A 21,689-nucleotide genomic window follows, 5' to 3' on the forward strand; every position below is an offset into this window, starting at 1 on the left:
TATCACCCCTCAATTTGTAGCTATGCCCCCTTGTACAAGCTGAAATCATCATCCTCAGAAAAAGACTCTCACTGTCCACCCTATCTAATCCTCTGATCATCTTGTATGTCTCTATTAAATACCCTCTTAGCCTCCTTCTCTCCAATGAGAACAGACCCAAGTCCCTCAGCCTTTCTTCATAGGGCCTGCGCTTCAGACCAGGCAACATCCTGGTAAATATCCTCTGCACCTTTTCCAATGCTTCCACATCCTTCCTGTAATGGGGTGACCAGAGCTGCACGCAATATTCCAAATGAGGCCACACTAGAGTTTTGTACAGTTGCAGCATGCTCCGGAACTCAATCCCTCTGCCAATAAAACCTAACACACCGTAAGCCTTCTTAACAGCACTATCAACCTGGGTGGCAACTTTCAGGGATCTATGTACATGGACACCAAGATCCCTTTGCACATCGACACTACCAAGAATCTTTCCATTGACCCGGTATTCTGCCTTCCTATTATTCCTCCCAAAGTGAATCACCTCACATTTATCCGTATTAAACTCCACTTGCCACCTTTCAGCCCAATTCTGCAGTTTATCTAAGTCTCCCTGCAACATTCTTCCACACTGTCCACCACTCCACCGACTTTAGTGTCATCTGCAAACCTACTAACCCATCCACAAATGCCTGTGTCCAGTCATTTATAAAAATGACAAACAGCAGTGGTCCCAAAACAGATCCTTGAGGCACATCACTCATGACCTGACTCCAGGCTGAATATTTTCCATCAACCACCACTCGTTGCCTTCTTACAGAAAGCCAGTTTCTAATCCAAATTGCTAAATCTCCCTCAATCCCGTGCCTCTGTATTTCTCCAATACCCTACCATGTGGAACCTTATCAAAGGCTTTACTGAAGTCCATGTACACCATGTCAACTGCCCTACCCTCATCCACATGCTTGGTCACCTTCTCAAAAAACTCAATCAGGTTTGTGAGACACGCCCTGCCCTTGACAAATCCATGCTGACTATCTCCAATCAAATTGTTGCTTGCTAGATGATTATAAATCCTATCTCTTGTAATCCTTTCCAAAACTTTTCCTACAACAGACGTAAGGCTCACAGGTCTATAATTACCTGGATGATTCCTACTGCCCTTCTTGAACAAGGGCACAACATTTGCAATCCTCCAGTCCTCTGGTACTAAATCTGTAGACAATGAGGACTCAAAGATCAAGGCCAAAGACTCCGCTACCTCCTCTCTAGATTCCCAGATGATCCTCAGAAAAATCCCATCTGGCCCAAGGGAGTTATCTACCTTCACACCTTCTAGAATTGATAACACCTCCTCCTTACTAACCTTAATCCTTTCAATTCTAGTAGCCCGTAACTCAGTCAGCTCCTCTACAATATTCTCCTGTTCCTCAGTAAAAACAAATGAGAAATAATCATTTTGCATTCTTCAATCTCCACAGGGTCCACACACAACTTCCCATTTCTGTCTTTGACTGGCCATATTCCTACCCCTAGTCATTCTCTTATTCCTCACATACCTACAGAAAGCTTTAGGGTTCTCCTTTATTCTACCTGCCAATGTCTGCTCATGTCCCCTCCTTGCTCTTCTTAACTCTCTCTTTAAATCCTTCCTAGCTAATCTGTAACTCTCCATCGCCTCATCTGAACCATCTTGTCTCATCGTCACATAAGCCTCCCTCTTCCGCTTAACAAGAGATACAACTTCTTTCGTAAACCACAGTTCCCTTACCTTATCGCTTCGTCCCTGCCTGACAGGGACATACCTATCAAGGACATGCAATATCTGTTCCTTAAACCAGCTCCACATTTCGATTGTCCCCATCCCCTCCATTTTGCTAACCCATTCTATGCTTCCTAAGTCTTGCCTAATCGCATTATAATTGCCCTTCCCCCATCTATAACTCTCGCCCTGTGGCATGTTCCTATCCCTTTCCATTGCTAAAGTAAACATAACCGAATTATCGTCACTCTCTGCAAGGTGCTCACCTACCACTAAATTAAACACCTGGCCTGGTTCATTACCAGATCCAGTGTGGCCTCCCCTCTTGTCGGCCCTTCAACATACTGAGTCAGGAAACCCTCCCGCACACATTGGACAAAAACTGATCCATCCGACGTACTAGAGTTATAGTACTTCCAGTCAATGTTAGGGAAGTTAAAGTCTCCTATAATGACCACCCTGTCATTTCACTCCTGCCCAGAATAGTTTTGACAATCCTCTCCTCCACATCACTGGAACTTTGCGGAGGCCTATAAAAAAGTCCCAGCGTTACCTCTTCTCTCCTGTTTCTGACCTCAGCCCATACCACCCGAGTAGATGAGTCCTCATCAAAAATTCTTTCAGCCACCGTTATACTGTCCTTGCCTAACAAAGCCACACCTCCCCCTCTTTTACAACTTTCCCTGACCTTAATGAAAGATCTAAACCCTGGAACCTGCAGCATCTATTCCGGACCCTGCTCTATCCATGTCTCCGAAATGGCCACAACATCGAAGTCCCAGGTACCTATCGATGCTGCAAGCTCTCCTACCTTATTCCGGATGCTCCTGGTGTTAAAGTAGACACACTTCAATCTAGCTTGCTGTCTGCCAGCACAGTCCTGTGACAGTGAGGTCCTGTCCATGTCCGCCCTACGCTCATCCTCCTGTGTACTAGAACTACATCTCAGTTTCCCATCCCCTTTCTGTGCTGGTTTAAATCCACCCGAATAGCACTAGCAAATTTCCCACCCAGGATATTAGTGCCTCTCTGATTCAAGTGGAGTCCGTCCTGTTTGTAGAGGTCCCACCTTCCCCAGAGTTAGTCAAGTGGTAATCTAATTGAAGTTTATCAAATCCTGAATGGTCTTGGAAAGGGAGGCATGGAAATGATTTTTATTCATATCTTTATTCTGGACAATGATTCCAGACCAGGGAACATATTTTTAAAATAACAGATCAGCCTTTCATGATAGAGATAATGTTGAATTTTTGCTCTGGGGTTGTATATCTTTGAAACTGTCTGAATCAGAAGGTGATACGGGTGGGATCACGAACGTCTTTAAGGCAAAAGTAGAGAGATTCTTGGGAGGTAAAGGAAACAAAACAAAAATTATGCAGAGATGAGAATGTAGAATTCAGAACACAAATGGAATCTTCCATGATTTTTGCATGGCAAAATGTACTTGAAGGGTCAGGTGCCTAATTCTGTTCCTAATTTATACTTTCACGATTGCAATTTCAAATAGTGGAGGCCACAGCACATCAACATGACAGCTCCTTCAGGACAAATTTCTCAAAGGTTTTCTCACAAATGCTCAGCAAGTGGTCTTCCTAGACCTACCATAGCACACAGAGATAAAATATGAATGTTGACCATCTTGTGCTTGCTTGCAGTGTTTCACATTAAAATGCTCACAATGTGACAGATAATTATTTACATGGCACATTCTAAATAAATCAAGCTTTCTATGATCAAAATTTGCTGGCTGATGGTGCACATTAGATTTCAATATGCCTGATATGCTGATGATATTAAAAGCTTTTCATTCTGCTGTTGGCATGCTATGGTCTGTTGTACTATACCAGCAAGGAGGGTGGCAGGTAACTAATTCCTAGGCCTCTAAAATTGAGTTCCGGTACATGAGAGATGGTGTCCTTAGACAAGCCACACTCTCTAAACTCCCTATCAACAGAAGGGCTGAAGCTTCTCAACTTCTTCTGGTAAGTAAAACCAAGATGAAAAAAGTTTCTGTGACAGATTTAAAATTGTCGCCTGACATGTGCTAGACTTTTTGGCCGTACTGCTGGGAATTGTGCTCGAAAGAGAAAGGCAAGCTGAGAGCGTGCTTACATTGGTAATGAAGGTCCCGTAACATTGCACAATGTAAGGGCAGTCATGACTTTTCAGCACCACATCCAAGTCCATGAGGATCCGTTTGTTTTCTTCCTTATTACCTGAGCGACGCATTTGCTATAAATAAAACAAAACATCAAATATCAATAACATTTGCTTTTTATCTTCCTACTCTGCATCAAACTCATTCAGAACCACCAGACAAAATGGAAGAACATCAAGTATGCCTCCAGCACAATGCAGAATTAACACTGCTTCACACAAAGGAAGCAGTGATGCAGTGGTAATCACCGGACAAGCAATCCACAACACCAGGTTCTAATATTCTAGAGATATGAGTTCAAATCCCAATCACAGAACTGTTACAGTGCAGAAGGAAGCCATTCAGCCCATTGCACCTGCACTGGCTCGAATATGCCTGCCTTTTCCCCATATCCCTACACGTTGTTTTTATAAATAACTGTCCCATATTCTCTTGAATTCCTCAACTGAATTGCCTCTATGCTTCCAGGCAGTGCATTCCAGACCTTAACTAATTGCCACGTGAAAACATTTTTCCTTATATCACCCTTACTTCGCTTGTACATCATTGTAAATATATGTCCACTTGTCCTTTACTTTTCAAGCAGGAATAGCTTCTCTCTATCTACTGTATCCATGAAAAATGGTGAAATTAGATTTGGTAAGAAGAATAAAAACATGGGCTATTTTCTAAATGGGGAGAAAATTCAGAAGTCTGAAGTGCAAAGAGACTTGGGAGTTCTCGTCCAGGATTCTCTCAAGATAAACTTGCAGGCTGAGTCAGCAGTTAGGAAAGGAAATGCAACTTTTTCATTTATTTTGGGAGGACTTGAATATAAAAGCAGGGATGTACTTTTGAGGCTCTATAAGGCTCTGGTCAGGCCACAGTTGGAATATTGGGTGCAGTTTTGGGCCTCATATCTCAGTAAAGGTGTATTAGCCCTGGAGCAGAATCAGAGGAGGTTTACAAGAATGATCCTAGGAGTGAAAAGCTCAACATATGAGGAATGTTTGAGGACTCTGGGTCTGTCCTCGATGGAGTTTTGAAGGGTGACAGGGAATACAATTGAAACTTACAGAATACTGAATGGCCTGGACAGAGCGGCTGCTGGGAAGATGTTTCCAATGGTTGGAGAGACTAGGACCCGAGGGCACAGCCTTAGAGTAAAGGGAAGGCCTTTTAGAACAGAGATAAGGAGAAACTTCTTCAGCCAGACAGTGGTGAATCTATGGAATTCACTGCCACAGAAGGCTGTGGAGGCCAGGTCATTGAGTACATTTAAGGTGGACACAGATAGGTTCTTAATTGTCAAAGGGATTGCGAGGTTTTGCACTTTGGAAAAAAGAGTACAGGCATGGACTATTTTCTAAATGGTGAGAAAATTTGTAAAGCAGAAGTAAAGGTATCTGGGAGTATTGGTCCAGGATTCTCTAAAAGTTAACTTGCAGGTAGAGTCTGTTTTTAAGAAAGCGAATGTAATGTTGTCGTTTATCTCAAGAGGGTTGGAATATAAAAGCAGTGATGTGCTTCTGAAATTTTATAAAGCTCTACTTAGACCCCATTTAGAATACTGTGTCCAATTTTGGGCCCCACACCTCAGGAAGGACATACTGGCCCTGGAGCGTGTCCAGCGGAGATTCACACGGATGATCCCTGGAATGGTAGGTTGAACGTACGATGAATGGCTAAGGATCCTGGGATTGTATTCATTAGAGTTTAGAAGGTTGAGGGGAGATCTAATAGAAACTTACAAGATAATGTATGGCTTAGAAAGGGTGGATGCTGGGAAGTTGTTTCCGTCAGGTGGGGAGACTAAGACCCGTGGGCACAGCCTTAAAATTAGAGGGGGTAAATCTAAAACGGAAATGAGGAGACATTTCTTCAGCCAGAGAGTGGAATTCATTGCCACGGAGTGCAGTGGAGGCCGGGGCGTTAGATGCCTTCAAGGCAGAGATCGATAAATTCTTGATCTCACGAGGAATCAAGGGCTACAGGGAGAGTGCAGGGAAGTGGAGTTGAAATGCCCATCAGCCATGATTTAAATGGCGGAGTGGACTCGATGGGCCGAAAAGCCTTACTTCCACTCCTATGTCTTATGGATCAAGGGTTATGGAGAGAAAGCAGGAGAATAGAGTTGAAAAACGTTATCAGCCATGACTGAATGTCCTCAGTTCTGAGGAAGGGTCGCAAAATATGTTGACTCTTGATTTTTCCTTCACAGATGCTGTCAGACCTACTGACCTTTTCCAGCAACTTATGTTTTTGTTCCTGATCCTTACCTGCCCACTGAGTTGGATGAACAAGTCGCTTAGTTCCACGGAAATTAGGGATGGGGCAATAAATGCCGCCTTAGCCAGAGAAACAGAACATTTTGAACATTTTTAAGGCACACTAGGCAGATTCTTGTTAAGCATGGAGGGGGTGGTGGTGAAAGGTTATCAGGTGTTGGCGGGAATTGAGATTGGCAGATTCGAATGCAGATCATCCATGATTTATTTAATGATGCAGTATGCTTGAGGGGCCAGGCAGGCCACTCCTGCTCGGAATACAAACATATGAATATGTGTGTTATTATTGGTGGTCAATGAGCTCAGTTGAACAGCTGGTCTTCTGATAGAGAGCAACACCACCAGCATGGGCACAATTCTCATTGTGGCTGAGGTTACCACGAAGGTCCCATCATCTCAGCCTTGTCTCTTGCCTGAGGCATGGTGACCCTCAGGTTAAACTCACCACCAGTCATATCTCTTTGACAAGGCAGCAGCCTTTTGATCCTCTGGAACTATGGCAAGTTTACTTATTTTTCGGCAGTGAGGTGTGATGATTTGCAGCAGACTGTCTAAAAAGTGGCAAAAAGCAGATTCAGCAGGAACTCTGAAAAAAGAACTGAATACACAGTTGATAAAATGTGAGGCTGGATGAACACAGCAGGCCAAGCAGCATCTCAGGAGCACAAAAGCTGACGTTTCGGGCCTAGACCCTTCATCAGAGAGGGTCTAGGCCCGAAACGTCAGCTTTTGTGCTCCTGAGATGCTGCTTGGCCTGCTGTGTTCATCCAGCCTCACATTTTATTATCTTGGAATCTCCAGCATCTGCAGTTCCCATTATCTCTGAATACACAGTTGAACCATTTCCAGGAAAAAATTTCCATTTCTATGAAAGTGCAGGGGCTTGGTATTAACTGAATAGGTCTACCAAACAGGCAGCAGAGGACAATAGGCTAAATGTCCTTCTTCCATAGATTTGCCATTTTTTAATATCATAAGAAGAAGCAATGAGTTCAGGAACACTTAAGCCAACAATCCTTTGAGGTTCTGTGAATCTTGTAATCCACCCTTTCAAATTGTGCCTCAAGAGACATTAGTATTTACCAGTAATTTCGATAGAGCACAATGCAGTCCAAAATAAGCTCAAAAGAGTACTCCATGATTTTCAAGAGATACAAGACAACATTCTCACATGGCCATCAATAAATGATAAGCATTGTTATGGCACCAATCTCTGTTTGAAAATGCTGACATTCTTTTGAAAAAATCATGCAAAAAATGTTTTCTTCAATCCCAGCAATGATCTGTCCAAACTAAACAGAGACCAACATTTAATTTGTTTGGGTGAGCCTTACTTACCTTCACAGCAATTATGTGTCCTGATTTCTTGAACCTCATTTTCCAGACCTGCCCACATGTGCCACTGCCAATCTCGCCCAAGTTTTCCAGGTCACTGATTTCAGCTTGATATCTCTGGTACAAAGACACAAAACAAATAAGCGACCATGCAATGATTGCTGTGACCCAAACCACAACGCTCTATCACTGTATTAGAAATCACATGCCATTACACTGCTCAATACAATTTAAAGTGTACAAATTGACAGTGTGGAGTGACAAGATTAGCTCACTCATTTACCAGAGTACAAATACATACAGTTCTGGTCGTCCCATTACAGGAAGGATGTGGAAGCACTGGAAAAGGTGCAGAGGAGATTTACCAGGATATTGCCTGGTCTGGAGCAAAGGGCTTATGAGGAAAGGCTGAGGGACTTGGGTCTGTTCTCACTGGAGAAAAGAAGGTTAAGAGGGGATTTAATAGAGACATACAAGATGATCAGAGGATTAGATCGGGTGGACAGCGGAAGTCTTTTTCCTAGGATGATGACGTCAGCTTGTACGAGGGGGCATAGCTGCAAATTGAGGGGTTATAGATTTAAGACAGATGTTAGAGGCAGGTTCTTTACTCAGAGTGGTAAGGGTGTGGAATGCCCTGCCTGCCAATGTAGTTAACTCAGCCACATTAGGGACATTTAGTCCTTGGATAAGCATATGGATGATAATGGGATAGTGTAGGGGGATGGGCTTAGATTAGTTCACTGGTCGGCGCAACATCAAGAGCCAAAGGGCCTGTTCTGCGCTGTATTGTTCTATGTTCTCTATCTATCGAATAATAACTGAATATTTGTAATGTGAAATTAAAGCATTCCATTTTCAACCTCCTGCACTGGCACGGAACACATGCAGAGTTGATTCCAACATGGGAACTGAGCCCATTTCTTGTAGTGATAGTCAGTACACTCCTGGTGACTGGTCCTCCAGCCCTTCCAGTACCAATCCCAGCACTGGTACACAGTTCTGCCAGTGCCAATCCCAATACTGGCTTTGGGCAAGTTGTTTGCCAATCTAAGAACTGGTACCTAATTCACCCAGTGCTAATCCCAGACTAATACTCGGCTCTCCAGGTGCCAATCCTGGCATTCCCAGTGCAAATACCTGGTCTCCCAGTGCCAATTCTAGCACTAGTACTATCAGCTTCCCAGGTAGGTGCACTGAGGCACAGCCTCCATTCCCAGTGCCAAATCTAGCATTGGTATCTGGTGCTCTGAAAGCCAATCTCAGCATGATTCCAGCTCTGTGATGGGGAAGCAATGGCATAGTGGTATTGCTGCTGGACTGGTAACCTAGTGACTCAGGCAACGTTCTGGGAACCTGGATTCAAATTCCACAATGACAGATGGTGTCTGTAATTAAAAGTCTGATGATGACTGTGAAACCATTGTCATAGTATTACAGAATCCCTACAATGTGAAAAGCAACTATTTGGCCCATAAGTCCGCACGGACCTTTCAAAGACCATCCCACCCAGACCTACCCACCACCCAGCCTAAACCCATAACCCACATTTACCATGGTTAATCCACCTAGTCTGCACATCCCTGGACACTATGGGACAATATGGCATAGTTAATTCACCTAACCTGTACATAGAACAAAGAAAGTTACAGCACAGGAACAGGCCCTTCAGCCCTCCAAGACTGTGCCGATCGCAATCCTCTGTCTAAACCTGTCATCTATTTTCTAAGGGTCTATATCCCTTTGCTCCCTGCCCAGATATGTCTTAAAAGACGCTATCGTGTCTGCGTCTACCACTTCCGCTCGCAACGCAGTCCAGGCACCCACCACCCTCTGCGTAAAGAACTTTCCACGTATACCTCCCATAAAAACTTTCCTCCTCTCACTTTGAACTCATGACCCCTAGTAACTGAGTCCCCAACTCTGGGAAAAAGCTTCTTGCTATCCACCTTGTTTATACCCCTCATGATTTTGTTGACCTCAATCAGGTCCCCCCTCAACCTCCAGCTTTCTAATGTAACTAATCCTAATCTACTCAACCTCTCTTCAAAGCTAGAGCCCTCCATACCAGGCAACATCCTGGTCAAGGTCCTCTGCACCCTCTCCAAAGCATCGACATCCATTTGGTAATGTGGCTGAACCAAAGTCTTATACAACTGTAATATCTTTGGATTGTGGGAGAAAACCAGGCAGAAACCCATGCAGACATGGGGAGAACACGCAAACACCACACAGACAGTCATCCAGGGCTAGAATCAAACCTGGGGACCCTGGCACTGAGAGCCAGTAGTGCTAACCACTGCGTCACCTGTCATAAAAACTGTTCTTCAGGCAAGGAAAACGATTGACTTTCCTGGTCTGGCCTATGCAAGGCACCACACATACACCAGTCATTGGGTCACACAGCATAGAAACAGGCTCTTCAGCCCACCATGTCTATGCCAATCAACAAATACCAACCTATACTAATCCCATTTACTTGTAATTAGACATAGCTGACATAGTCCCAGCATAGTCATCCAGTCGCTTCTTAAATGTGAGTACACCTGCCTCCATCACCCTTTTACCAATGTGGCTGACGGTCCTCTTAATGCAGCTGAGTAAGCCATTTAGTTGTAGCAACTATCAAAAAGTCTCAAAAAAAAATCTGTCAAACCACCTGACATTGACCTAGGAACCAGAAATGACAACTGCAAATTAAGCCTCATTGACCCTGCAAAGCCCTCCTTACCAACACTTTGGGGTTAGTTCTGAAACTGGAAGAGCTGCCTCACAGACTTTCAAACAGCAGCCTGAATTAGTCACACTCATGGAATCATACCTTATACACAGTGTCAAAGACAAGACCATCACCATCACCAATCTATGTAGGTCTGGTCCCACTGACAAGACAGAGCCAGCAGTACTGTTGGGAGGGAGTTGTCCTGTGAACCCTCAATTTTGACTCCGGCATCAAATCAAACAGGAACAATAAATTACCTTATACTGCCTCTCCTTTTCCTTAGCATATAGTGCTCCCATACTGAACAAGGGGACAGAACATCCTTCATGCATGGCACAGAGGAGTTGGTGGTGTGACTCTCCTGTGTTTTGTAGCACAAGGGAAGCTTGTGATTGTGCGTCAGTCACTTTGTCTATAGGACATCATCGCAGTACAATGTCTCAGGCTACCCATTATCAGCCAGGCTTTGCTGCATTTTAACATGGACTGCTTCGGTGTCTGAAGAATTGCAAATAGTGATGAACATCGGCAAACATCCCCACTTCTGCCCTGACAGAGTCACATAGCACAGTATCAAATCCTTCTGTCCAACTCATCCATGCCGAACATGTTCCCAAACTAAAATAGTCCCACTTGCCTGTGTTTGGTCCATAGCTGTCCAAACCTTTCCTATTCATGTATTTATCCAAAGATCTTTTAAATGTTGTAATTGTACCTGCATCCACCACTTCCTCTGGCAGTTCATTCCATACACAAACCATCTTCTGTGTAAAAATGTTGCCGCTCATGTCCTTTTTTAACTTTGGCCTCTCACCTTAAAAATATGTCCTTAGTTTTGAACTCCCTATCCAAGGCAAAAGACCTTTGCTATTCACCTTATGTATGCCCCTCATGATTTTATAAACCTTTATAAGGTCACCCTTAACTTCCATGACTCCAATGAAAGAACATAGAACATAGAACATTACAGCACAGTACAGGCCCATCGGCCCTCGATGTTGCGCCGACCTGTCATACCGATCTCAAGCCCAGCTAACCTACACTATTCCATGTACGTCCATATGCTTGTCCAATGATTACTTAAATGTACCTAAAGTTGGCGAATCTACTACCGTTGCAGGCAAAGCGTTCCATTCCCTTACTACTCTCCAAGTAAAGAAACTATCTCTGACATCTGTCCTATATCTTTCACCCCTCAATTTAAAGCTATGCCCCCTTGTGCTTGCCGTCACCATCCTAGGAAAAAGGGTGGATATGGAGAGCCTATCTAACCCTCTGATTATTTTATATGTTTCAATTAAGTCACCTCTCAACCTTCTTCTCTCTAATGAAAACAGCCTCAAGTCCCTCAGCCTTTCCTCGTAAGACCTTCCCTCCATACCAGGCAACATCCGAGTAAATCTCCTCTGCACCCTTTCCAAAGCTTCCATGTCCTTCTTATAATGCGGTGACCAGAACTGTACACAATACTCCAAGTGCGGCCGCACCAGAGTTTTGTACAGCTTCACCATAACCTCTTGGTTCCGGAACTCGATCCCTCTATTAATAAAAGCTAAAACACTGTATGCCTTCTTAACAGCCCTGTCAACCTGGGTGGCAACTTTCACGGATCTGTGTACATGGACACCGAGATCTCTCTGCTCATCTACACTACTAAGAAATCTTACCATTAGCCCAGTACTTTGCCTTCTGGTTACTCCTACCAAAGTGCATCACCTCACACTTGTCTGCGTTAAACTCCATTTGCCACCTCTCAGCCCACCTCTGCAGCTTATCTATGTCTCTCTGCAACCTACAGCATCCTTCGTCACTATCCACAACTCCACCGACCTTAGTGTCGTCTGCAAATTTACTAACCCACCCTTCTACTCCCTCATCCAGGTCATTTATAAAAATGACAAAAAGCAGTGGACCCAACAAAGACCCTTGCGGTACACCACTAGTAACTGGTCTCCAGGATGAACATTTCCCATCAACTATCACCCTCTGTCTTCTTTCAGCAAGCCAATTTCCAATCCAAACTGCTATATCTCCCACAATTCCATTCCTCCGCATTTTGTACAATAGCCTATTGCAGGGAACCTTATCGAATGCCTTGCTGAAATCCATATACACCACATCAACCGGTTTACTCTCATCTACCCGTTTGGTCACCTTCTCAAAGAACTCAATAAGGTTTGTGAGGCACGACCTTCCCTTCACAAAACCGTGCTGACTATCCCTAGTCAATTTATTCTTTTCTGGATGATTATAAATCCTATCCCTTATAACCTTTTCCAACACTTTACCAACGACTGAGCTAAGGCTCACTGGCCTATAATTACCAGGGTTGTCTCTACGCCCCTTCTTGAACAGGGGAACCACATTTGCTATCCTCAGCCTATTTTTGTATCTCAAATCCTCCATTCCAGGAAGGCAGGTCATTCGTGAAGCAGCTGAAAATAGAAACCGAAAGAATTGTGGCTGCTGTATACGAGATTCAAAAATAGAAATTGCTGGAAAAGCTCCGCAGGTCTAGCATCATCTGTGGAGAGAAATCAGGAGTTAACATTCTGGGTTCAGTGACACTTTGACAGCCCTGCTGCCAGAACCTTTCCAGCAATTTTGTTTGTGAAACAGCTGACGATGGTTGGGCCTAGGATACCATCCAGAGGAACCTCTCCAGATGCGTCCTGCAGCTGAGATGACTGACTTCCAACATCCACGACCATCTTCCTATCGGCCAGGTATGACTTCAATTAATGAGCTAGCCCTGATTCCCATTGATAATGCTTCTTGATACTACACTTGGTCAAATGTTGCTTGGATGTCAAGGGCTATCACTATCAGTTCACCTCACCCTTAGAATTGAGCTCTTCTGTACATGTTTGAACCAAGGGTATGATAAGGTCAGGAGCTGTGTTGTCTTAGCAGAACCCAAACTGGGTGTCAGTGAGCAGTGCTGTTTGATAGCGCTGCTGATGACAACTTCCATTATTTTACTGATGATTGAGATTAGGCTGATGGGGTGGTAATTAGGCGGGTTGGGTTTGTTAGAATCACAGAATCTGTCCTGCTCTTTGTGTACATGACATACCTGGGCAATTTCCCAGTTTGTTGGGTAAGTGCCAGTGTAATCGCCACACTGGGACAGCTCGGCTAGGGGAGAGACAATGTTGGACCACAAGTTTTCAGTAAATTGCCAGAATGCAGTTGTGGCCCGTAGCCTTTCCTACGGTATCTAGTGCCTCCAATCATTGCTTTTTATATATGCGAATGAAACTGGTTGAAGACTGGCAATTGTAATGCTGGGGATCACTGGAGGAGGCAGAGATGGATCATCTACCCAGGATGACTGGCTGAAGATTTCTGCGAATGCTTCTGCACTAGCTTCCTCGGTCCTGGGTTCTTCCATCATTGTGGAGAGAGATAGTTGTGGAGCCCCATCCTCCAGTGCATTGTTTAACTGTCCACCATCATTCACAACTTGATCCAGCAGGTCTGCAGAGCCTGGATCTGTTGGTTGTGGGCTTAGCGCTATCTGTCACTTCTTGCTTGTACTGTTTGATGCACAAGTGGTCCTGTTAGGTAGTTTCAACAGGTTGACACGTCATTTTTAGGTAGGCTTGGTACTGCACTTTCTATTGAACCAGTGTTGATTCCCTGGTTTGATGGTAATAGCTAAACGAGGGATATGCCAGGCATGAGGTTATAGATTATGTTGGGGTGCAGTTCTGCTGGGTTAATAGTCTATAGAGTGGTTCATGGATGCTCAGACTTGAACTGCCAGACATGTTTGAAGTCAGTCCCATTTAGCACATGACACAATGGACGGCATTCTCAATGTCTTAGAGATAATGGGAACTGCAGATGCTGGAGAATTCCAAGATAATAAAATGTGAGGCTGGATGAACACAGCAGGTCAAGCAGCATCTCAGGAGCATAAAAGCTGACGTTTCGGGCCTAGACCCTTCGTCAGAGAGGGGGATGGGGAGAGGGAACTGGAATAAATAGGGAGAGAGCGGGAGGCGGACCGAAGATGGAGAGTAAAGAAGATAGGTGGAGGGAGTATAGGTGGGGAGGTAGGGAGGGGATAGGTCAGTCCAGGGAAGACGGACAGGTCAAGGAGGTGGGATGAGGTTAGTAGGTAGATGGGGGTGCGGCTTGGGGTGGGAGGAAGGGATGGGTGAGAGGAAGAACCGGTTAGGGAGGTAGAGACAGGTTGGACTGGTTTTGGGATGCAGTGGGTGGGTGGGGAAGAGCTGGGCTGGTTGTGTGGTGCAGTCGGGGGAGGGGACGAACTAGGCTGGTTTAGGGAAAAAATTTACCAAAAATCGTAAGTAGCTTTACTGGACACCAAAAATCGTAAGTACAACCAACTCACGGGCCCCTGCCACCCACAAGAGGATTCCTGCGCCTCCCAAATCCCGACTCTGTCCCTGCCCCTCCCCCACCATGCACCCGCCGCCATTGACCATGAAGACACGGCCGGAGACCCCACTGATGACGTCACATCCGCCTCCGCCGGCCACAGAACTTCCGGAACCGCTGCTGCAATCACCACCTCCACGTCCAGGTACAACATCCCACACACCACCCTCACCGCAGCTGCTGCCGCCCACCCCGATCCTCCAACGGTTGACGGGACCCCGCCCACGGCCGACGGAACCCCGCCCACGGCCGACGACCTCATCGCTCCGCCCACAACCTCGACAGCCAGCAACCCCAGAGGAGACAGCCACACTGAGCCCTGCCGCATCTTCACCATCCCCCCAGACCTCCCACTGACTGAGGATGAACGGTCAGTCCTTAGCAAGGGGCTCACCTTTGTCCCCCTACAACCACACATCAACGAATACCAGTCACGGTAGGACATAGAGCAGTTTTTCCGCCGTCTTCGCCTCCATGCCTACTTCTTCAACCGGGAACCTAACCCTCCCTCCACTGACCCCTTCACCCGCTTCCAACACAAGTCCTCCTCCTGGACACCACCCCCAGGCCTCCTACCCTCCCTCGACCTCTTCATCTCTAATTGCCGTCGAGACATTAACTGCCTCAACTCTCCACCCCTCTCACCCACTCCAACCTCTCCCCCGCAGAACGGGCAGCCCTCCGCACCCACCCCAACCTCACCATCAAACCCGCAGACAAGGGTGGCGCAGTGGTAGTATGGCGCACTGACTTCTACATCGCCGAGGCCAGACGCCAACTCTCCGACACCACCGCCTACCGCCTCCTCGATCATGACCCCACACCCGAGCACTAGACCATCATCTCCAACACCACTCACGACCTCATCACCTCAGGGGACCTCCCACCCACAGCCTCCAACCTCATTGTTCCCCAACCCCGCACGGCCCGTTTCTATCTCCTTCCCAAAATCCACAAAACTGCCTGCCCTGGTCGACCCATCGTCTCAGCCTGCTCCTGCCCCACCGAACTCATCTCCACCTATCTGGACTCCATTTTCTCCCCTTTGGTCCAGGAACTCCCCACCTACGTCCGTGACACCACCCACGCCCTCCACCTCCTCCAGGACTTCCAATTCCCTGGCCCCCAACACCTCATATTCACCATGGACGTCCAGTCCCTATACACCTGCATTCCGCATGCAAATGGCCTCAAGGCCCTCCGCTTCTTCCTGTCCCGCAGGCCCAACCAGGCCCCCTCCACCGACACTCTCATCCGCCTAGCTGAACTCGTCCTCACACTTAACAACTTCTCTTTTGACTCCTCGCACTTCCTACAGACTAAGGGGGTGGCCATGGGCACCCGCATGGGCCCCAGCTATGCCTGCCTCTTGGTAGGTTACGTGGAACAGTCCCTCTTCCGCACCTACACAGGCCCCAAACCCCACCTCTTGTTCCGGTACATTGATGACTGTATCGGCGCCGCCTCTTGCTCCCCAGAGGAGCTCGAACAGTTCATCCACTTCACCAGCACCTTCTACCCCAACCTTCAGTTCACCTGGGCCATCTCCAGCACATCCCTCACCTTCCTGGACCTCTCAGTCTCCATCTCAGGCAACCAGCTTGTAACTGATGTCCATTTCAAGCCCACCGACTCCCACAGCTACCTAGAAAACACCTCCTCCCACCCACCCTCCTGCAAAAATTCCATCCCCTATTCCCAATTCCTCCGCCTCCGCCGCATCTGCTCCCACGAAAAGACATTCCACTCCCGCACATCCCAGATGTCCAAGTTCTTTAAGGACCGCAACTTTCCCCCCACAGTGATCGAGAACGCCCTTGACCGCGTCTCCCGTATTTCCCGCAACACATCCCTCACACCCCGCCCCCGCCACAACCGCCCTAAGAGGATCCCCCTCGTTCTCACACACCACCCTACCAACCTCCGGATACAACGCATCATCCTCCGACACTTCCGCCATTTACAATCCGACCCCACCACCCAAGACATTTTTCCATCCCCTCCCAGTCTGCTTTCCGGAGAGACCACTCTCTCCGTGACTCCCTTGTTCGCTCCACACTGCCCTCCAACCCCACCACACCCTGCACCTTCCCCTGCAACCGCAGGAAATGCTACACTTGTCCCCACACCTCCTCCCTCACCCCTATCCCAGGCCCCAAGATGACATTCCACATTAAGCACAGGTTCACCTGCACATCTGCCAATGTGGTATACTGCATTCACTGTACCCGGTGCGGCTTCCTCTACATTGGGGAAACCAAGCGGAGGCTTGGGGACCGCTTTGCAGAACACCTCCGCTCAGTTCGCAACAAACAACTGCACCTCCCAATTGCAAACCATTTCCACTCCCCCTCCCATTCTCTAGATGACATGTCCATCATGGGCCTCCTGCACTGCCACAATGATGCCACCCGAAGGTTGCAGGAACAGCAACTCATATTCCGCCTGGGAACCCTGCAGCCATATGGTATCAATGTGGACTTCACCAGTTTCAAAATCTCCCCTTCCCCTACTGCATCCCTAAACCAGCCTAGTTCGTCCCCTCCCCCGATTGCACCACACAACCAGCCCAGCTCTTCCCCCCCACCCACTGCATCCCAAAACCAGTCCAACCTGTCTCTGCCTCCCTAACCGGTTCTTCCTCTCACCCATCCCTTCCTCCCACCCCACGCCGCACCCCCAGCTACCTACTAACCTCATCCCACCTCCTTGACCTGTCCATCTTCCCTGGACTGACCTATCCCCTCCCTACCTCCCCACCTATACTCTCTCCACCTATCTTCTTTACTCTCCATCTTCGGTCCGCCTCCCCCTCTCTCCCTATTTATTCCAGTTCCCTCTCCCCATCCCCCTCTCTGATGAAGGGTCTAGGCCCGAAACGTCAGCTTTTGTGCTCTTGAGATGCTGCTTGACCTGCTGTGTTCATCCAGCCTCACATTTTATTATCTTGGAATTCTCAATGTCTTGCTCTTTTGTTGGCTCCCTCACCACCTGCTGCAAGCCCAGTCTAGCAGCAATGTCTTTTTGGGCATGTCCAACTCAATTAGCGGTGCTGCTGCCAAACCACTCTTAGTAATGGAAAGCAGGGAGGTCCTGGCAGAGTTTTGATCCCCTTGCCTAAGAAAATATATTCTGATATTGGATTAGGCCAGGGAAGATCTTGAAAATGGAGGGGTGTTCCATTAAGAAGAGGTTGAGTATGTTGGACACTTACTCATTAGAGATTAGAAGAATGAGAGATCTTATTAAAACATTTACGACTCTCAGAGGGCTTGACACCACATCCACAAACATTCACTCCTTCCACCATAATACTCAGAAGCAGTAGTATGTCCCATCTACAAGGTGCACTACATAAATTCATTAAGATTCCTTACGTAGCATCTCCTAAATGTGTGACCGCTACCTGCGAGTTCCTCTCCCAGTCACTCACCATTCTGGCATCTAACCATCTTCACAAGAGCATATATGGCTGGGCAATTATTGCTGGCCCAATTAGCAAAGCTCATATGAACAATTTGCAAAGAAAATTCCCAGCATTAACGCATTGAAATATATCTTAGATGCAGTACAGGTTACCATTACAGTACAGTTTCCACTACTCAATTTAAACAGTATATGGACTCTACACCTCCAATGGCAGTGGTAATTAGAGTGGTGCCATCAGGGTAATGTCAAGGAATTCTTCAGAAAAGGTAGTGGAAATCATCTAACTATATGGTACAAAAGACTCAAAGGGATGAATGGCCTACAGGTTTTCAACAGACATGAGAAAGCACTGATGCTGTACTATTTTGATAAAATGATGGACTGACAAGTTAACTCCGCCATGTATTATCCAGCCCAGGGATAGACATGAGGCAATAGCAGCTTGTACTGTAACCTACCTGTCCTCCTATCGTCAGATACCCAGTCTGTTTCATAATCTCCTGCAGCTTTTGCTCAATCTCTATACTGTGAACAGAAACAGGATAGATGGTTATGCACACTGAGAAATTTGAAAAACTGAAATTAAAGGACAAATGTTAAGAAATTCTTTGCCGAGAAAGCAAGTGCAAACCACCCACCTGAACACAAGGCACATTACTCCATCAACATGCTGCCAAAACATCTTGTGAAACATATATCTAATTCAGCTTATACAACAGATGTAAGAATATAAAAACATAAGAAATAGGGGCAGGAGTAGGCCATCTGGCCCCTTAAGCCTACTCTGCCATTCAATCAGATCATGACTGATCTTTTCCACATACCCGTCGACTCACCATAAGCCTTAATTCCTTTACTGTTCAAAAATCTATTTTTGCCTGAAAAACATTCAACGAGGTAGCCTCAACATTTACAGATAAGTTCTACAGATTCACAAACCCTTTGCGTGAAGAAGTTCCTCCTCAACTCATTTCTAAATATGCTCTCCCTTATTGTGAGGCTGTGCTTCCTATTTTGGGTTTCACCTGTCAGTGGAAACAACCTCCCTGCTTCTATCTTACCTATCCCTTTCATAAATTTCTATAACAGAAATAAATAGAAATAGAACATTACAGCACAGTATAGGCCCTTTGATGTTGTGCCAACCTGAAGCCCACCTAACCTACACTATTCCATGTACGTCCATATGCTTATCCAATGATGACTTAAATGTACCTAAAGTTGGCGAATCTACTACCGTTGCAGGCAAAGCGTTCCATTCCCTTACTACTCTCCGAGTAAAGAAGCTACCTCTGACATCTGTCCTATATCTTTCACCCCTCAATTTAAAGCTATGCCCCCTCGTGCTTGCCATCACCATCCAAGGGAAAAGGCTCTCCCTATCCACCCTATCTAACCCTCTGATTATTTTATATGTCTCAATTAAGTCACCTCGCAGCATTCTTCTCTCTAATGAAAACAGCCTCAAGTCTCTCAGCCTTTCCTCGTAAGACCTTCCCTCCATATCAGGCAACATCCTAGTAAATCTCCTCTGCACCCTTTCCAAAGCTTCCACATCCTTCTTATAATGCGGTGACCAGAACTGTACGCAATACTCCAAGTGCGGCCACACCAGAGTTTGTACAGCTGCAGCATAACATCATGGTTCTGGAACTCAATCTCTCTATTAATAAAAGCTAAAACACTATATGCCTTCTTAACAACCCTGTCAACCTGGGTGGCAACTTTCAAGGATCTGTGTACATGGACACCGAGATCTCTCTGCTCATCTACACTACCAAGAATCTTACCATTAGCCCAGTACTTTGCATTCCAGTTACTCCAATCAAAGTGCATCACCTAACACTTGTCCGAATTAAACTCCATTTGCTACCTCTCAGCCCAGTTCTGCAGCTTATCTATGTCTTTCTGTAACCTACAACATCCTTCTTCACTATCCACAACTCCACAGACCATGGTGTCGTCTGCAAATTTACTAACCCATCATTCTTCTAATGAATATAGTCACAGACTGACCAAACTCTCATGCGCCAGCCCTCTCAATTCGTAACGAAAATAGTGAACCTCCTCCACACCCTGTAAAGTGCCAGTATATCCTTTCTCAAGTAAGGAGACCAAAACTGTACAGTATGCTGGGTGTGGCTTCACCAGTACCCTATATAGCTGCAGCATAAACTCCCTATTTTTAAAGTCTACCCCTCTAGCAATGAAAGACAATATTCCACTGGTCTTCTTAGTTACCTGCTGCATCTGCAAACCAACTTTTTGTGATTCATGCATAAGGACACTCAGGTCCTTCTGCATAGCAGTATACTGTGATTTTTCACCATTTAAATAACAGTCTATTTTGCTGTTATTCCTACCTAAATGGGTGATCTCACATTTACCAACTTTGTACTCCATCTGCCAGACTCTGATCCACTCACTTAACCTATCTAGATCCCTCTGCAGACTTTCACACTTTCCTCTTCACACTTTGCTTTACCACTCATCTTAGTATTATCTACAAACTTTGACACACTACACTTGCTCCCCAATTCCAAATCATCTATGTAAATTGTAAACAATTGCAGTCCCAAAATTGATCCCCAAGGCACACCAGTTGCCACTGATTGCCAACCACAAAAACACCCATGTATCCCCACTCTGCTTTGTTAGTTCACCAATCCTCTATCTATACTAATAGATTATCCATAATGCTTATGTGGCAGCCTTGTAATCATAGAATCCCTACAGTGTGGAAACAGGCCTTTCAGACAAGTAAGTGCACATGATCCTCAGAGAATCCCATCCAGGCCCGTCCGCCTATAACCCACCTAAATCTATACATCCCTGAACACTACGGGCAATTTAGCATGGTCAATCCACCTAACTTGTACATCTTTGGACTGTGGGAGGAAACTGGAGCACCCAGAAGAAACCTACACAGACACAGGGAGAACGTGTAAACTCCACACAGACAGTCACCCAAGGGTGGGATCGAAACTGGGTTCCTGGCGCTGTGAGGCAGCAGTGGTAACCACTGAGTCACCGTGCTGCCCTTTTGTGTGGCACCTTTTTGAATGCCTTCTGGAAATCCAGATACACTACATCCAGGGGTTCCCCTTGTCCACTCAAAACAAGGTCAAAGAATCATGGAATCACAGCGCACGTGGAGGCCATTTAGCTCATTAAGTCTGTGCTGGCCTTCTGAACAATGATTGTAGTGACGGTTCTTCTGCTGCCTTTTCAGGCAATTATCCAATTCCCACTTGAAAGCCTCCATTAATCTTGCTTCCATCACATTCCATTCCCAATGCTAACCACACACTGCATGAAAAGGTTTTTCTTTATATCATTGTTGCTTCTTTTGCCAGTTACCTTAAATCTGTGCCCTCTCATTTTGAATCACTCACTAATGGAAATACTTAATCTCTATCTCCTCACCTTAGACCTGTTATGATTTTGAACACCACTATCAAGTCCAGCATCTTTAATTTACCCATTTCTGAAACTCCTCATCCCATCTACTTTTGTCAATTGTTTCTGCATGCTAATGTCTTTGTTTTCTTCTGGAAGCATGGTGCCCACAACTAAATGTAATACTCTAGCTGAGATGGAAGTAGTGTTTTATGTGGGTTTGGCATA

At 46.0% G+C, this 21,689-nt stretch overlaps 1 protein-coding gene across 2 annotated transcripts in view; it reads right to left on the reverse strand.

Annotated features, from left to right (window-relative positions):
* map2k7 (mitogen-activated protein kinase kinase 7) overlaps positions 1-21,689 on the reverse strand; it is a 110,506-nt gene that overhangs the window by 52,917 nt on the left and 35,900 nt on the right. For both annotated transcript variants that reach the window (XM_048522050.2, XM_048522049.2), the window contains 3 exons: positions 18,521-18,587; positions 7,505-7,618; positions 3,854-3,973 (listed from right to left, as the gene is read on the reverse strand). In XM_048522050.2, coding sequence (XP_048378007.1) covers positions 3,854-3,973; positions 7,505-7,618; positions 18,521-18,587 — 301 coding nt within the window. The remainder of the gene's footprint in view (positions 1-3,853; positions 3,974-7,504; positions 7,619-18,520; positions 18,588-21,689) is intronic.

This window comes from Stegostoma tigrinum, chromosome 35, assembly GCF_030684315.1.
Source record: "Stegostoma tigrinum isolate sSteTig4 chromosome 35, sSteTig4.hap1, whole genome shotgun sequence".
NCBI classification, from domain to species: domain Eukaryota; kingdom Metazoa; phylum Chordata; class Chondrichthyes; order Orectolobiformes; family Stegostomatidae; genus Stegostoma; species Stegostoma tigrinum.